The 18,891-nt window shown below is 42.9% G+C and overlaps 1 protein-coding gene across 1 annotated transcript; it reads left to right on the top strand.

Moving 5' to 3' along the window:
* The first annotated feature begins 13,156 nt into the window (after nucleotides 1-13,156).
* Nucleotides 13,157-18,520, top strand: LOC308393920 (histone H1.5-like). Its single transcript, XM_080877974.1, has one exon. It carries the CDS (start codon nucleotides 15,474-15,476, stop codon nucleotides 16,059-16,061), a length of 588 nt encoding a protein of 195 aa, XP_080734100.1. The 5' UTR covers nucleotides 13,157-15,473; the 3' UTR covers nucleotides 16,062-18,520.
* The last annotated feature ends 371 nt before the right edge of the window (nucleotides 18,521-18,891 follow it).

The following is an 18,891-nucleotide window of genomic DNA, read 5'->3' as shown; positions in this document are numbered from 1 at the left end:
TTTCAAGCTCTTTAGGTCTGCCTGCTCCCACGTAGCAAAGTCAGTGCTGCAACTCCTGCATTGGCACATGGCCCTCATGCTTGCTTTCAGATATTTTTCCATTTGGTCTCGTTGGTGGACTGTAGTTAATCTGATGCATTTGGCATGCATCTATTGTTTTTTTCAACAATATATTGTATAGCATTATGAACACACTCTCCTAATGCCAGATTTAGTTCATCTGAACATTCTTGCTGAACCTTTTCTGCATGTCACTGACCCTTGATGCGGGCTAGTAAAGAGTTCATGTCTTACCAAACTGCCGTGGCAAAAAAGCAAAACTTCCTCATCCACTTTCAGCTGGATGCAAGTATGTGTTCAGTGACATCTATACTTTTTTGTTGTTTCTTTACTAGCACTGTTGCCATCCACCAAAGCAAAGAAGTGGATTGGATGGATTTTTGGATAACCTCCAGAGTTATATCAGACATTCCAGTGACCTTGGAATGGGTGCTAATATTATCTACACCAAGGGTGTCAAACCTAAGAACCGTGCCCGGCAAGCAGTCCAATCTGGCCCACTGCATGACTTTGGAACATGCGAAGAGGAGCATCAATTTTGGATTTTTTTTAACTGTATTTTCAGATGTTTACAGCTTTTCCTCCTGATTAAGACCTAACCCATTGCCATTCATACAACACCAATATAATTAAGTAATAGATAAACAACTAAATGAAAGATATGTCCCTGGGGCCTGTTCTTCGTACGTCGCTTACTACATCCAAGATCAAATGACACATCCAAGACCAAACCATCGCGCTAACCGTGAGCTCGCTAATTCGGTTCCCCGAACACACCTGCTGTTGACGATTAGTACAGCTGGACGCAGTAATGTGACATCACTGGGTGTCGTAAAAGGGGCTACGCATCGATAGTAGAAACATTGATCGGCAACCCGCTGATTGGTCGGCGAAAATATCGAAGGAGCGCGCTCGGTATTTTCCGGCAGCAGAGCAAGAACTCATGAGTGAGGGATTTCAGGAGTTTCAGAGTTTAATGAAAACGCAAGAGAACACTGCAAAGGCTGCAAAAGCAAGGAGAGAGGGGCTGGCAGAAAGTTGCTGACAAATCAAACTCGTAGGTAATTTAATAATAATAATAATAATGGATTGGGTTTATATAGCGCTTTCCAAGGCACCCAAAGCGCTGTACGATACCACTATTCATTCACTCCCACATTCACACACTGGTGGAGGCAGCTACGGTTGTAGCCAGGCTGCCATATCGCGCCATCGGCCCCTCTGGCCAACACCAGTAGGCGGTAGGGTAGATCTATCATATGACACTATATTGTCCAATATCATATGGCATTATATTATATTATAATATGTTATATTATATCCCCTTTCACATTAGAGCCACAACAGGACCCACAAGAATATGGGAACAAGTAAAAGTGGAATACAGGAGTATTCTACAGAATGGTAATATTTATCTCTTAGATTGCTTTTCGTCTCTTGGCAAGGTAATACTGGCCTGTAATACTCTGTTAGTTTGTTCATAACAGCAACCAAGAAAAGGGCAGAGGAAAAAAAGACAGGTGGTGGTCCTGCACCCCCTCGTCAACAAGTTGGTTAAGTAAATAATACCCTCACGGGAATATCGATATCTCTCAATGAGCACACTGTCGCGCTGAGCTAAAGGATCCTGTCTGTCCCGCAATATACGCTGAATTCTGAGGACTCTCCTTATCAATCTTGCACCTTCCGCAATGGGTTGGTCGCGTATACGGACAGGACATGGCTGCGACAGGCTTCCCAAATCCACCTTGGCTTTTATAGCCGTGGTCTCTCATCTTGATTACACGAAGTAATTTACAATTACTACTCTGAAATATGAATTACATCTGTAATAATCACATACATGTAATAGAATGTTAATAGTACATTTCCCTTTTTTAGGAAATGACCTGTATGTATCTGTGTGACATCAATAAAAGGATCAAGTGCTGCATTATCTTTAGTTACATTGATGTTATTTATTTATGGTGAAACAGTGGTGGAATATCGCTGTTGCTTTCGTATAAATGAAGCGGACATACCTGCGTGGCCGCGATCTAATCCTGTTTACATAAAGTAAACCTGCTCCCGAGCAGGTTTACGCTTACAGCTCTGTTGCTATGACAGCAAGTCCCGGATGAGCTTCGGGGAACCGAACGATCCAGGATCACGCAAAATCGTCAACAATCTAATCCAGCTAACTTACTTAGCGAGGTACGAAGAACAGGCCCCTGTTCTTTCACTATCTAATAAAAAAAAGCATTTTAATGAGCATTTGTGTGAATTTAAATAAAAACTTTTTATATAATTACAGGAGAGCGTTGGGTAATGAGTGACACATTTATTACTTACCATTTAAGAGACATACTATTGAGTTTGGCGTCCCTTATCTACACCAATGTTAGCATCCTCAGCACCAGCTGTGGTCAGGTCCCCTTCTTCTTCTCCATTCTTAGGTTTCTTTTTTTTTGTACTTTTGGTGCAGGGCCACTGCACCACTACAAAATCATATATTTTTGTTATTATTTTTTATCTTGTAATGGGGTGTTTTTTTCTCTGCAACTTTAAAAAATATGGAGGTGTCAGAATTTATTTCATTTGACAATTTATTTCATTTGACAGACTAGTTACACAATATGGGATCAACAAGAAAAGATTTTTAGAATATCAACAAATTAAATCCATAGTAAAAAAGAAATTTAAACCGGGTCAAGTTGAACTACAAACACCACCAAGTGTGGTTCAATTTCTTACTCTTAAAACCCCCAAATTACTATCCAAAATATACAGATGAATCAATATCACTTCCTATTCCAAAATGGGAAGCGGATTTATCAGTTAACTTAGACCTAAACTTCTGGTCTCAGATTTGCTTAAAAACCTTTCATCTAATTAGAAATCCCAGTCTTCAATTAATTCAATACAAAATATTACATAGAGTGCACTATACAGGTCATCGGATGTTCAAGATGGGCTTTACGTCTACCAACAACTGCTCACACTGCCAAACCAATTCACCGGACAATTATATCCACGCTCTTTGGTTCTGTCCACCAGTTCAGAAGTTTTGGCGCGAGATATGTGAAGACTTATCAAAGTGTCTGAAATGTAACATTCCAACTTCCCCTTTAGTGTGTTTGTTGGGCAGCTTAGATAATGTCACTACAGAAAAGAATATAGCCCATATGGTTTTCACTGCCCTATGCATAGCCAAGAAAACAGTCCTCATGAACTGGAAAAATAAAAATAATCTTAATTCTAACCAATATAGAAATTATCTATTAGATTACATTAGTCTTGATACAGCCTCTGCCACCACATCAGATCAATTGCTCTGGGCTCCTTTGATCAGCTCCATCACCTAGTGGGGGTGGGGGGTCATAGTTTGGTCCCGCCTTCACTGTTGTGATTGGTGTGGGGGTAGGGACAGGCTTAGGGCGTCGGGGGGTTCCCCGGAGGCATTTTCCTTGGGGGGCTCAACGCGGGGTAGCGGTCATGTCCGGTTAGGGGCTCTGTTGGCTCTCAGGTGACTGTTTCCTCGCGGCTGCGTGCAACGGGACTAGGGGAGGGTCTGTGCTGACGGACGTGGGTTACTGACCTGGTAGCCTGGCTGCCCCTGGGTAGGTCCGGGATGGGCGTGAGGTTCTGGGGGCGCTCCGTCTCTGGGCTGGGGCCCGGGCCTGGCCTCGGGGGCTTGGGTCCTGGTTGGTGTGTTGCCGGGGTTGTGGGCGGGTGGGTGCATGGGGGCCCAGCCCTGGAGCAGGGTGCCGCCGGTGCATCGAGCCACCTGGGGGGCTCTTCAACTGGTGGGGAAGATTGTCACATCTTGCAGGAGCTTTCCTCTCCTCAGGGGCTCTCTCTACAGGAGGGGGAGATACAGGAGAGGTGGAGGAAGATCTCAGCCTGGGTGTTTATTGTCTTATGTAGTCTGGAAGAAGAGTGGATGGTGGGGTGGGTGCAGTTTTCTCTGTGGTGGGGTTGGGTAGACTGTCCTGGGCTCTGTGGGGCCGGGAGGCGCTGCTGCGCTGGGCCCCGGTCTGGATGGGCCTGGGCCCGTTTCCCTGGTGGGTCGCGGAGTATGGGGGTACCTACTGGGGTCAGCGGGGGAGCTGGCCCCAGGGAGGGGTCACTTGCCCCTCCCTTCCTTCCCTCCCCATCTCCAGCTGCCTCCCTCTTCCCGCTCCATCACAACCACCCACACATGCAGGACCTTGGAGTAGGGGTATGTCACCAGGGTGCAGAGGAGGCCACCCCCCCCCCCCCCCTGTCCCCTTCTGGCTGCCCCAGCCTCAATTTTATCCCACAACTTAGACATTCACATTACTCACACTCTCATTACACATACATATAGGATCTTGGGGGTGGGCACGATACACGGAATCCAAAGTACCATCAGGGTGTACACCCCACCCCTGGCGTCGTTGCCCACCTCTCAATGTTAAATACACGTAGACATTGAGGGCCAGCAGGAGGGACCATGCGCTTACCTGCTGCTCTCTGGCAGGTAGCTCCATGCCCTCCTGGGTTTTAAATGCACCTTAGAACACACATGCATCAACACTACAATGAGCGGGTGGAGGGAGGTTTGGAGTCTTCTCTCACCCCCATTCTCTGCGACCTGCTGGAGCGGGGGGGCTAGGAGGAGGAGTTGGCCGTCCGACTGCGGTCTGGAGTGTGGGGCCTCCCTGCTGCTGCGGAGTCGGGGCGGTCTGCCTCCCCCCACCGCAGGGAAAAGGGTAACACCACCTGGGTCTGGGTGCAGTTCCCCCCCCCTCCAGGGGCAAGGGTACCTAGACCCGGTTTGTAGAGTATGCTTGGGGAGTGTGATCGTGTGTACAGCGTCTCTTTATGTCTGTCTCCACGTTGGTTGAGTGTGGAGTAAGTGTATATGAGAGCATGAGGGTGGGAATGGATGTTTGTATATGTGTGTGCCTGTATTTCTGTGTCTATATGTCAGGTTGGGTGTCAGGCGCCACCTCTCTGGGGACATCTTAAGCCCTCCAAGGTATGGAGGCCTATCTCCCCCTACCACCACTTCCCCTGCCAGTGGCGGACTCCCTCAGACGTCGGTGCGTTGGTGGTTCTTTGTGTCCGGGGATGGGCGTCCAGGTACACACCGGCTCACTCCTTGGCGGCCGCTTATCGGGGCCTGGAGCCTGGGGCTCGCTCGGGCCACTTCGGAGGTGGGGTGCCCCCGGCCTCTCGGCCTGGGGCTCGGTCACTCAGGCACGGCTGGCTGCCGGCGGAGCTCACGGGCGCGTCACTGCAACTCCCCCTGGTTTCTGCTCCGCGGCTGCTGAGTGAGCCCTCATCTGGGACTCTCCTCAGCTCTTTCTGGGACAGTGGCGCGGCTGCCCCTCTGTTGGTCTTCCTTGGTCTCTTGTGTTCTGGGGGCCTCTGGATGTCTGGAGTTTTGATCTCCTCCATACCTGCTTCATGCCCTGGAGGACGGGGCTGTGGCCCCCCACACCCTCTAGCAGATCATTACATGAAGGAACCTTTTAAAAACAAGCGCGCCCATGCTCACAGGTGTACACACGGGTGATCACACCCACAAACTACACCCTTTTTGGCTCCTACCTCAAAGCACACTGTGTTCTGTTGATCTTATGTGCTGCACAATAATGTTTAATATTTAGTATTTACTGTCATATTCCCATATATCATTGTGATGCTGGTTATTCTATTACTCTTGTTCTCTTCTGCTTGTTTTCTTTTTTCTTTCTCAGCAGGTGATCCAGGTGATTGATATATGCATTTTTTATTTCTTTTATTTCTTTTTTTCTGCTCATTCTGTTGGTTTTTGTTTTTTGCCCTTCTCCCCCGTCCCTCTTCTCAGCTGTTTCTCTTTCCCTCTTTCTTTCTCCCCTTCTTTCCCCCAGTCAAGTCTGTCCCGTATTCAGTAAGTGAAAATAAAATAAACAATAAAAGGTGAATCAAATGGACCATTACGGCAAGGCTGGGATGGTCAATTTGGTAAAGTAAATCCGTTGGGCATCTTTCTTTGCCTTTAGACAACAATTCTGATGGCAAAAGAGCCAAACGGGACAGGCCAAAAGAAAAAAAAAAAAAAATATGGAGGTGGCATTCTTGTTGAAGTTATTGTTAAACGCTTGTATTTTAAGACTCCTCAGGTGGTGAGTTTTCATAGAAAATAATTTGTGCATTTTTTCCAATATGACAAACATCCAGAGGTCCTCTTTATAAAGATACTACTGTGTATCTTTGTAGACCAGTCTGACTCAGTATGGAACGCTATTGCAATGATGTTTGCTATTCACAAAAAAAAAAGGTGGAACCTTGAGAGGTGAAGAAGAGGACAAGACTAGTTTTTCTTTTCTGCTTTACAGAAACATAGAAGTTGTTAAGAGAAAGTGGGATGTCATATTAATTGGGTCCTTTTTAATTAGATTTTCCAAGTATTTCCTGGATTCAATGAAAGTCATTATTATTAAGAGAACCCATGCATAATTATATAATTGCCTGCTTTTCTTGATTTTTTTTTAACTTAATTAGCTTCATTGTGGAAGTCTGTGGATGTACGTCATTGTTAAGTGATTAGTGAGCAAAAGAATTAAGTGACAGATTCACAAAAGATGAACCAAGTTAGGTTGGCAGGTTGTAAAGGCAAAAAGCCAGCTTAAATCCAGACTGAGGTAAACACATGCACACCACTTCCCAAATCTATTTCCTTTAGACCAAAAAAACAAGAAAGCTGCCAAAGAGAGTTCAGACTGTGCTGAAGATTAAAGGTGATCATACCAAATGTTGACTTTTGAGCATGTTACAAATATACAAACTCCTTTTTCCCATTACTGTAATTCCATTTATGTTTGTTTGTAACCTCCCAGACTAGAGTGTGAGTGATCTTTGTTGGATCTTCAGCTTCCGTTATTTGTACACAATCTGTGTGACTGGATTAGTGAAGTTCTTTGACCTTTAAAGATGGTTTTGCAGACCAAAGGTCTTTCATTTTATCTTTTTTTCTACTTATAGAATTTATAGTGCGAAAGCCAACTGAATCTAGACTGAGGTACACGTGGCGTTAATATAAATGTTTAAAAATTCCATTTCAGCAATGAAATTTGTATGATTTGTGCATATTTTACAAAAGCTATGTGTTAATGAATCCCTCACTTTTTAGAGGACTTTTATAATGAATTCTTACATTTGTTTTGACCATTGGCCTTATTGTATATTTATAACCTGTTATCAAATTGTCAATATTGGAATAAAGAGGATTTGCTGTGCAAAAGTTGGGCCAACACTCACTTATTTGTTTCGCTTCCAAGGGGCCATACTTGAATGGATGAATTAGTGTTGTGTATACACTAGGGGTGCAACGATACTCAAAAGTCACGGTTCGGTTCGATACTTTGATGTCACGGTTCGATATTTTTTCGATACAAAAAAATTTTCATGCCTTTTTAATTTGTCATTTATTAAAATTATAAATATATATTTTAACTCAAAAGTACAGTTTTTAAATGTAATGTTGCTGAAACAACAAAGTAATAAAAAAATAAATCTATCAATCAAGAAATCACTCATCTTTGGAAAAGATTCAATTCAATTCAATTCAATTTTATTTATATAGCGCCAAATCACAACATAAGTTGCCTCAAGGCGCTTCATAGATACAGAGAAAAACCCAATAATCATATGACCCCCTATGAGCAAGCACTTTGGCAACAGTAGGAAGGAAAAACTCCCTTTTAACAGGAAGAAACCTCCGGCAGAACCAGGCTCAGGGAGGGGCGGCCATCTGCTGCGACCTGTTGGGGTGAGAGAATGAAGACAGGATAAAAGACATGCTGTGGAAGAGAGACAGAGGTTAATAAAAGATATGATTCAATGCAGAGAGGTCTGTTAATACATAGTGAGTGAGAAAGGTGACTGGAAAGGAAAAACTCAATGCATCATGGGAATCCCCCGGCAGCCTATGTCTATTGCAGCATAACTAAGGGAGGATTCAGGGTCACCTGGTCCAGCCCTAACTATATGCTTTAGCAAAAAGGAAAGTTTTAAGCCTAATCTTAAAAGTAGAGATAGTGTCTGTCTCCTGAATCCAAACTGGAAGCTGGTTCCACAGAAGAGGGGCCTGAAAACTGAAGGCTCTCCCTCCCATTCTACTTTTAAATACTCTAGGAACAACAAGTAGGCCTGCAGAGCGAGAGCGAAGCGCTCTAATAGGGTGATATGGTACTACAAGGTCATTAAGATAAGATGGGGCCTGATTATTTAAGACCTTGTATGTGAGGATTTTGAATTCAATTCTGGATTTAACAGGAAGCCAATGAAGGGAAGCTAAAACGGGAGAAATATGCTCTCTCTTTCTAGTCCCTGTCAGTACTCTTGCTGCAGCATTTTGGATTAGCTGAAGGCTTTTCAGTGAGTTTTTTGGACATCCTGATAATAATGAATTACAGTAGTCCAGCCTGGAAGTAATAAATGCATGAACTAGTTTTTCAGCGTCACTCTGAGACAGGATATTTCTAATTTTAGAGATGTTGCGCAAATGGAAGAACGCAGTCTTACATATTTGTTTAATATGTGCATTGAAGGACATGTCCTGGTCAAAAATGACTCCAAGGTGTGAAGAGGACTCTCCATTTACATGAACAAATTGGAGTCTATTAGATAGATATGATAAAACAGAGTAAAACAGTGAAATGTGGATTGTTAAATATTAGGTCTCTCTCCTCCAAGTCTCTGTTAGTACATGACTTAATAATTGATCAACAAATTGATTTACTCTGCCTTACAGAAACCTGGTTGCAGCAGGATGATTATGTTAGTTTAAATGAATCAACACCCCCAAGGCATTCTAACTACCAGAAATCTCGAAGCACAGGCCGAGGTGGCGGTGTGGCAGCAATTTTTCACACCAGCCTATTAATTAATGAAAGACCAAGACAGACTTTTAATTCATTTGAAAGCCTGATGCTTAGCCTCGTCCACCCCAGCTGTAAAACTCAGAAACCAGTCTTACTTGTTATCATCTATCGTCCACCTGGGCCTTACACAGAGTTTCTGTCTGATTTCTCAGACTTTATATCTAATTTAGTTCTGAGCTCAGATAAAATAATTATTGTGGGTGATTTTAACATCCATGTAGATGCTAAAAATGACAGCCTCAACATGGCATTTAATCTGTTATTAGACTCAATTGGCTTCTCTCAAAATGTAAAAGAACCCACCCACCACTTTAATCACACTCTAGATCTTGTTTTAACATATGGCATAGAAACTGAACTTTTAACAGTGTTTCCTGAAAACCCTTTCCTGTCTGATCATTTCCTGATAACATTTACATTTACAATAATTGATTACACAGCAGTGGAGAGTAGACTTTATCAAGGTAGATGTCTTTCTGAAAGCGCTGTAAGTAAGTTTAAGAATATAATCCACCCACTGTTATCATCTTCAATGACCTGTACCAACATAGAGCAGAGCAGCTATCTGAACGCTACCCCAACAGAGGTCGATTATCTTGTTAATAATTTTACCTCCTCACTACGTACGACTCTGGATACTGTAGCTCCTGTGAAAACTAAGGTCTCTAATCAGAAGTACCTGACTCCGTGGTATAATTCTCAAACACGTACCCTAAAGCAGATGACTCGTAATCTGAAGAGGAAATGGTGTGTCACAAATTTAGAGGATCATCATTTAGCCTGGAGAAATAGTTTGTTGCTTTATAAGAAAGCCCTCCGCAAAGCCAGAACATCTTACTATTCGTCACTGATTGAAGACAATAAGAACAACCCCAGGTTTCTCTTCAGCACTGTAGCCAGGCTGACAAAGGTCAGCGCTCTTTTGAGCCAACCATCCCTTTAACGTTAACTAGTAATGACTTCATGAACTTCTTCACAAATAAAATTTTTATCATTAGAGAAAAAATTACCAATAATCATCCCACAGATGTAATATTATCTACAGCTACTTTTAGCATCATTGATGTTAAGTCAGACTCTTTTTCTCCAATTAATCTTTCTGAGTTAACTTCAATAATTACTTCCTCCAAACCATCAACCTGTCTTTTAGACCCCATTCCTACAAAACTGCTCAAAGAAGTCCTGCCATTAATTAATGCTTCAATCTTAAATATGATCAACCTATCGCTAATAATTGGCTATGTACCACAGGCCTTCAAGGTGGCTGTAGTTAAACCTTGACTCAAAAAGCCATCTCTAGACCAAGCAGTCTTAGCTAATTATAGGCCAACGTTCCTGTCATATCAATGTCATGTTGACCATAATATCCTATTAGAGCGATTAGAACATGCTGTAGGTATTACAGGTACTGCACTGCAGTGGTTTGTATCATATCTATCTAATAGACTCCAATTTGTACATGTAAATGGAGAGTCCTCTTCACACACTGAGGTTAATTATGGAGTTCCACAGGGTTCAGTGCTAGGACCAATTCTGTTTACATTATACATGCTTCCCTTAGGCAGCATCATTAGAAGACATAGTATAAATTTTCACTGCTATGCAGATGACACCCAGCTCTATCTATCCATGAAGCCAGATAACACAGACCAATTAGTTAAACTGCAGGAATGTCTTAAAGACATAAAGAGCTGGATGCCCGCTAACTTTCTGCTTCTTGATTCAGATAAAACTGAGGTTATTGTACTCGGCCCTGAAAATATTAGAAATATGGTATCTAACCAGATTCTTACTCTGGATGGCATTACCTTGGCCTCCAGTAACACTGTGAGGAACCTTGGAGTCATTTTTGACCAGGACATGTCCTTCAATGCTGGACTACTGTAATTCATTATTATCAGGATGTCCAAAAAACTCACTGAAAAGCCTTCAGCTAATCCAAAATGCTGCAGCAAGAGTACTGACAGGGACTAGAAAGAGAGAGCATATTTCTCCTGTTTTAGCTTCCCTTCATTGGCTTCCTGTTAAATCCAGAATTGAATTCAAAATCCTCACATACAAGGTCTTAAACAATCAGGCCCCATCTTATCTTAATGACCTTGTAGTACCATATCACCCTATTAGAGCGCTTCGCTCTCGCTCTGCAGGCCTACTTGTTGTTCCTAGAGTATTTAAAAGTAGAATGGGAGGGAGAGCCTTCAGTTTTCAGGCCCCTCTTCTGTGGAACCAGCTTCCAGTTTGGATTCAGGAGACAGACACTATCTCTACTTTTAAGATTAGGCTTAAAACTTTCCTTTTTGCTAAAGCATATAGTTAGGGCTGGACCAGGTGACCCTGAATCCTCCCTTAGTTATGCTGCAATAGACATAGGCTGCCGGGGGATTCCCATGATGCATTGAGTTTTTCCTTTCCAGTCACCTTTCTCACTCACTATGTATTAACAGACCTCTCTGCATTGAATCCTATCTATTATTATACCGCCCCTCCCTGAGCCTGGTTCTGCCGAAGGTTTCTTCGTGTTAAAAGGGAGTTATTCCTTCCCACTGTCGCCAAAGTGCTTGCTCATAGGGGGTCATATGATTGTTGGGTTTTTCTCTGTATCTATGAAGCACCTTGAGGCGACTTTTGTTGTGATTTGGCGCTATATAAATAAAATTGAATTGAATTGAATTGTTCCCACTAGTGCTGTCAGCGTTAATCTCGTTGAAATGACGTTAACACCACAACACGGCAAATCTCCGTTAACGAGCTACCGCGGATCGCCCCGTGCGTGGGGCTGGACGGCGTCAACATGTTAACGAGCAAACTGCGCTAACGCACTAGTTCCCACCAATGTAATTGAGCATTGCGTGGCATATCCGACATACTGTTTTACTTTTGTCCACGAACCGAAAGCACTGTATCGAACGGTTCAATATCGAGTATTGTTGCACCCCTAGTATACACATAACAGACAACTTAGCAAAAGAACAATTTTAAATTACATCTTTAGGCTCTTTGTTAGTAGAAGCCTGTTACAAGTTATTCACATTCATTTCTTGAATCTATGAAAAATGCCAAGATAACAAAGTCTGAGGGTATAAAAAGTACATCTGCACTAACAAGGGGATTCCTAAAGACCTACTGAATAAGATCTTGGCATATCTCAGAATGGTGTGCAGTCTCGCTTTTAAAATGGGCGGGAACTTGATAAATGAAGGACAAAATAGTGACAGGACTAAAAAATGATCTACAGCAGAGAAATGTTTGAAAGCCATGTTCTTAAGAAAGAAGAAACAAATACAGCAAATACCTGACACAGTAACTGAGAGGTGCTTCCGGCCCTTCAGTTGATCCATGTACTGTTCTCTGAATCCTCATTAGAAATGGTCTCAGTGAAAGGGTGACTATCAAGAAGTCATTATTAACTGAGAGAAATAAGGAAAAATGCTGAGAAATTCCAAATTAAAGAAAAACCAGAATGAAAATCTGTGGCAACGGGTCTGATAAAGTGATAAAATTATCAAGTAATTGAAATGTATTGGTTAAAATTGTTAGATTTGTATTGTTGATTGTCATTTATGCTTAGAAATATTTACTTATATATGCTTAGAGTTTTGTAATTAGTTGTAGATTGGTAGAGGTTTTGATCCTTGATAGTCTGCAAACTTTGTGTGTATTAGACAGCACTTTGGGAGCATGAGAGGTCATACCGTGTCTTATTATTTTATGGTAGGATTAACGTAGTTGCGTCTGTTCTAGTCTAAGTGCTCTTTGTTTAGATGAACTGCAGGACTTCCTCACCGTGTTATCTAGGATGAACCATCTAGGGTGAGGGGGAGGCTACCCTCTTCCTGACCAAGGATGTTTGACCCTTTGATCAGCAGTACACACACACACACACACACACACACACACACACACACACACACACACACACACACACACACACACACACACACACACAGGCAAGGTACTCTTTGTGTGTATGTAGACATCATATGTTAATGAACTTATGCATATTCATGTAACCTCAATAAAAGAACAGTGGTACGGGAGAACGGACGAGAGCAACTGGGGTCAAGCGAAGGAACGGTGCCTGTCCGGTTCTCTCCCGTGCACGAGAAACATGAAGAAGCTTGCCTACTTGTGTCTTGCTTTGCAGTGTAATTATATTGCCTTCAACGTTCCAGCGGATGGGTTCAAGCTACAAACCTATCATTAATTGGTCCTTCGAGCCGGAGCCCTGGAATCGCATTCACCGAGGGGAGGAGAGGCACGCTGAAAGACTGACGTCAGCCAGGAAGTTCCTGTGGATTCGCTGTATGTCTTTTCTCCTCGATGAATGGCGATTGGCGGGATTCGAGGCTGATATTACACGCTAAGCAACACCGAGTAAGTTTAGAGTCCAACTCTATAACTGTACGTCTTCGCCGCTCAGTGGGGCGTTGTCCGTGGCCGCTTAGTTGGGCTAAAATTACGTCTTCGCCGCTCAGTGGGGCGTTGTCCGTGGCCGCTCAGTGGGGCTAAAATTCGCCGTCTAAGTGGGGCGATGTACAAAGCCGCTCAGTGGGGTTTTTTGTACAGAAGCATTAAGTCGCAGAGTTGCGCAGTTCGAACTTTTTTTGGTTCGCCGTCTTAGTGGGGCGAAATACAGACCGCTGTGTGGGGTACTGTAGTGAGTTCTCCACCGCTCAGTGGGGTGTTGAGAAGTTCCGCGGGGTCCAGATTGTGCTGGACAGTAGGCCTATTTTGTGTTGTTGTCATTGTCGTCGTCGTTGTTGTTGTTGTTGTGTGTGAGTGTGTGCGGAGCAGAACATGTGGTCTGTGACACCGACTGTTGTTGTTATCATGGGTTTCTAAGCAACCAAGAGTGAGTCGGAGGGAGACAGACGTTTGTGCTGGACTTTGCTCCTGGCAGCACAAAGTATTTATGTAAAAAAGAGAGAGAGCGACGGCTCCACAGCTGCGCGGATTCACGCGGACCTGAGCCGTGCGGTTAATCGCAGGCTTATAAATGGAAGAGATTCAAATGTTAGAAGTTTTCAGAAAACACACCAGCCTTGGAGAGCTGTGGAGAAGGCCAGCCCACATCAGCAGCACTTAAGATATGCTCTGGTGAATGGCTTTCCCCCCACCCCTTGCTGACACAATGTTTATTCTTTAGCTTGCCCTGATCGACAGCAGCCTGTGTGCCAGACCATAGATTTAATTGAGGTGGATAGTTGTTAAAAGTAATCTACATTAAGCTTGTGGTTGCTTAAATTCAGTACAATGACATGTGAGGTGAAGTGATATAGGTAAATATTTAAACTAATGAAGTGCATAGAGGCACTTGACCTGTGTGAAAGACTGTCGTCTTGTTATGAGCCATTGTTGAGATATGGAGCACACCTGTGAAAACAACTAATATGCTGAACCCTGTATGAAACATCTAAAAGTACATGATGGAGGAGCTGTGTTGAATATGAAAGTGTAAGACTTTGCCGCTGTGGGCAGAGCATGCAACTACTGTGTGATGTTGCGTTGCAGTTTTTTTCTGAGCTGATGAGCAAGCTACACGTTATCAGATCAAGAGCTGTCTGGGAACTACTCAAAGAGGGGGAAACAGGGAGTGTGCAGCGTTTCCGTGAGCAGTTTTCCTGCATCTTGACTTGTGTGTAGAGTGTTCATAACATCAGCATCATGTTTTTGTTTATTTGTTTTGTTGGGTTGAAAATAATTAAATAAATGTGTGATCATGCCTATGGATCACCATGGCACGTATCTCCAGCCATATGATTTATTTATGCAGATGACAAAGTGAGTGTGAATGTGTCTGACATCACAGTGTTTTTGTGCACTGTGCAAAAGTAATTGCCTTTGATTGTGAGTGAGAGCGGTGATTCTGCAGGTCACCAGCTATTGTAACGAAAAAAAAAAAAAAGAGTGAAAAAGAGACAAAAATTACATTGTAGACGAAGAAAAATAATCATGGGAAAAGGTTTCGTGTTGATCAGCCGAAAAACAACTACAATGTCATTTTATGCTTTTAAGAAAGGATTGTTCACACAAACACACACACACACACAGAGATGTGTGTTGATTAAGCAGTGATGATAATAATGAACATGTCTTAGTTTGTCACTTTCAGGTGAAAAGCAGACCTGAATCAATTTTCCACATGCAGCGGTCGGAAGAAAGTTATAGTTTAACATCATTGGAAACATGCAGGCCAAGTTTCTGGCTGACTTATTTACAGTGCCATGTGTTTCTCAACCTCACAAGCGAGCTCACTCCTCCCTGAAGATAAGGAATGCAGCTCCAAAGCAATAACATGATAAAGAGACAGCAGCAAGTCCTGAGCACAAAAAGTCCCAGCAAAGCAGCAGCAATGTGGACAAACAGCAGCAGCAGAAGAAAGCAAACCCATCTTCCTGTCTGATTGGATGAATTCCACGGAGGGGCGAGCAAGATGGCGGTGGCAGCATGTTGAAATGCTCAAAAAGGACTGAGTGACTCGGGCAAGCCACATGCGGCTAGCATGCTGGCTAGCGACATGAAAGAAATGGACCCTTCATGATGCGTTCAACGTGCCAGCGCTGTGGTGGGAAAGGCTCCATCATAAACACGCCCTGCACCAAGGTTCAGGCCAAGAAGAAGAAGACGATGACTTCCAAGCCCAAGAAGGTCGGCCTCAGCGTGGGCGAGCTGATTGTGAAAGCCGTGGCCGCTTCCAAGGAGCGCAACGGCCTGTCCGTGGCCGCTCTCAAGAAGGCTCTGGCTGCCGGAGGCTACGATGTGGACAAGAACAAGGCCCGTGTCAAGACCGCCATCAAGAGCCTGGTGGCGAAGGGCACTCTGGTGCAGACCAAGGGCACCAGGACCTCCGGATCCTTCAAGATGAACAAGGCTACTGAGAGCAAAGCCAAGAAGCCCGCCGCGGCCAAAGCCAAGAAACCGGCAGCAGCTGCTAAGAAGTCGCCCAAGAAGGCAGCGGCAGCACTTCAGACACTAGCACAAAGTCAACCGCATCAGAGGAGGGACAGGACAAAGCTGAAGGAGAAACTGCCTGCTATTGGACTATTGAAGTGGCAGAGGACAATAGTGAGAGTGGTGAGAACACAAATTTTGTTATTAAATGTGGGAAATCAAAATTTGGGTTAGCAAACCTGGGGAAAAAGAAAACTGACTGCTTAAGTTGGAAAATTGTGAAGGAGTCTGAAACATATACAAACATATACAGAATCACACAAAACATGCATTAACCCTACTAACACAAGCACAAGAGAGCTTATGAAGATTAGACAACATCTTAAGCGTGTGAGTCTGTTTATCATCTTGTCCAAGTCACCTCGTGTGATGCAAAGACCAGTGGACTCACAGCACATTAGTTAAGAAATGATTAAATAATAGCAGAGAAGTGTGTAGGAAAGGCAGCTTTAAGAACATGCTCTGCTGGATATGCAGCTCCACAGACATGCATTAAACCTGCCTAATAACACAAACACATGTAATGAAAATTAGCTTGTTATCTTTCATCAGTGTTAAAATAGTGTCAATTTAGCAGACACTTGTTCTCAAATACTGAATTTATCCAATAAAAAAAAATTGACTCTGTAGGTTGCAGGACAGCAGTTTAACTTTTGTGGGGAAAAAAGATCCTGGTTTGACCAACCAGTGATCAGACAATAAATTTAGTTGTTAATATAGTAAATTGGGAGAAGCTTCCTGCTTGATTGATGCAGCACAAGTTTACTACTAAATTTACTGTATGAGGGAAATTCTCTTTTAGTGATAACATTTTGAACATGCATTTCTGTCGTCCTGTCATCCTAGTGGGTTAATAGCTGATTCAAATTAGTTGATCGGTCTTAGATTAATGAAAGGTGACTGAATTCTAGCACGAGTGAATGAGATGTGTTGGAGTTGTTGTGTGTTGAGTGGAGACTCTAAAACACTGAGTTTCCTGTTTTGATGTGCGAGTGAATCCTGTATTTAGATACACAACTCTGAATACATCAGAACAAACGTCTTTTGTGAAGTGCATGACAGCATGTCACATGTTTTATGATGAAGGGAAAAAGGAAAAATTGAATAAAATAGATCTGTGGCTTAAATGAGTGAAGAGCACAGACCGGGTGATTAAACTCATAGCTAATATGACATTAGGGTTATGTGGTGTGTTGTGCGGCTGATGGTTGGTTTGGAGTGAATCTAGCTGATGATTCTTCTCCTGTTGTGAAGATGATGAGGAGTTTGTGTCATGACTTAACAAGGCCTTTTTATTTTGATACTTTCACAGTGCACTGAAAGTTTGGTTTGATAATCTCTGTTATTTTTTATTTTTCATTTTTGAACAAGCACTAATTTTTGCTTGTGAATTTCTTTTCTTTGAGCAGATCTGCAAGTCGGGAGTTAAAAGCGTTACACGTCGTCAAGAAAATTGTTGCAAGTGAGTTTCTCCACATTTAAAATGGGTTCAGGAGAAAGCCACTTATTTGGGACAATTAGGAAATGAGAGTCCCCCCCAAAAAGGATTCAACGAGGAAATCCAGTCTAAATTATTTTTCTTTTTGAAATAACGTCGTTTTGCTGAGCGTGGAAACGAATGCGATGATAATTTCCACAATTAGCAAAAGAAGGAACCACTGAGTGAATGAGTGAGAATTTTAAAATAACTGACTGACTGACTGAACATGATTGTGTGAAGCTAACCCCCACCTGACAAAGGTGCAGATGAACCCATGTGTTTCCTTTTACAGGAGCAGAAAGATGACAGCAACACTCGAGGTTGCATGATGATTTAACCTTTTAAATGCCATTTTCTGTGTCTGTGCATTTATCAGGTGTGTTATTCATAGGCTTGAGTTGCTCACAGAGATAACTGTGACAAAGTATGCATACGCCTGCGCAAGCGCTAATATTTGCATTTTCTTTTCTTACAGCATGCCAGTTCTTCATGTGAATTGATGATGCGATTTATACCAGGACAACTGGTTGATGTTTTTTCCTACTACAGGATTTCTGGGTTTATGTGTGAGGAAAACTGTGTTTATAGGTTATGAGTGGTGATGCTGTTGCATTGTGTTGATGGGAAAATGTGAAGGTTACTTTGATAATGTGAATAACATGTGTGAAATTTCCTGTGTTGAGAACTGGTGTTACTTCTTTCCACAGCTAGGGATGGCTAACTTTATGGTGTTTTTATGGCACCTCTGGAATGTGGATGGCCGACGCCTGCCCACCAGGATAATCAATGTGTGTTGCTAATGTTTGTTTTTTGAGACTGCATGTACAAGATTCAGCAGAAGCGGACAAGTGACATGAGACAAACAAATAAGAGATGCGGTGTTATGGAATAGTTAATATGGGCTCATTAGCTGGCCACTTTTGAGCCCATAAATAATATATGAGTGGAGTGACTTTGCTTAAGAGCAGTCACCGATTACATTAATGTTGCCTGAGTACATGGGATGATCCATGTCTGAGGCGACTTATGAAAATAATTGTAGTTTACTGATTTGAGAAAACCTGCACATGACACTTGTCTTGCTGATGTTGAATGCTTCTTGTTCTTATGATACAATTGTTTACAGGTATGGAGTTTGATTTTACTTCCAGATCTTGTTTTCCAGGCCATGATGGTGTGTATGCAGGCTCCTGGGAGAGCCAGGTGTTAAGCAAACTTAATATGCAAAACACACTAACATTTTCATTGCAGGATTATAGGTCCAGGGTGGTGCTGCTCCAGGGGAGGAGATGCCCTGATGTTGCCTGGGATATGATCTTGCTAATCTTTTTCTTTAAGACTGGAATCCAGGTTTGGTGAGTTGACGCATGGGTGTGTCCATGCGTCAAGAGGAGGGGTCCAAGGATTAACATTAAACAATGTTTTTTATTATTGTTGCAGTGATTTGTGTGATTAGCCGTTTTATTTACAAATATTAAACCTATGCAAGTGGTGCACCCATGTTCAGATGAGGCTTTGATGGCC

Source organism: Rhamphochromis sp. 'chilingali', assembly GCF_963969265.1.
Source record: "Rhamphochromis sp. 'chilingali' genome assembly, chromosome: 3".
Classification (NCBI taxonomy): Eukaryota; Metazoa; Chordata; class Actinopteri; order Cichliformes; family Cichlidae; genus Rhamphochromis; species Rhamphochromis sp. 'chilingali'.
This window is presented reverse-complemented; position numbering and strand designations above follow the sequence as displayed.

What these genes read in the sequence shown, in the direction of transcription:
- LOC308393920 (XM_080877974.1), top strand. Translation starts at nt 15,474, where the DNA reads ATGATGCGTTCAACGTGCCAGCGCTGTGGTGGGAAAGGCTCCATCATA.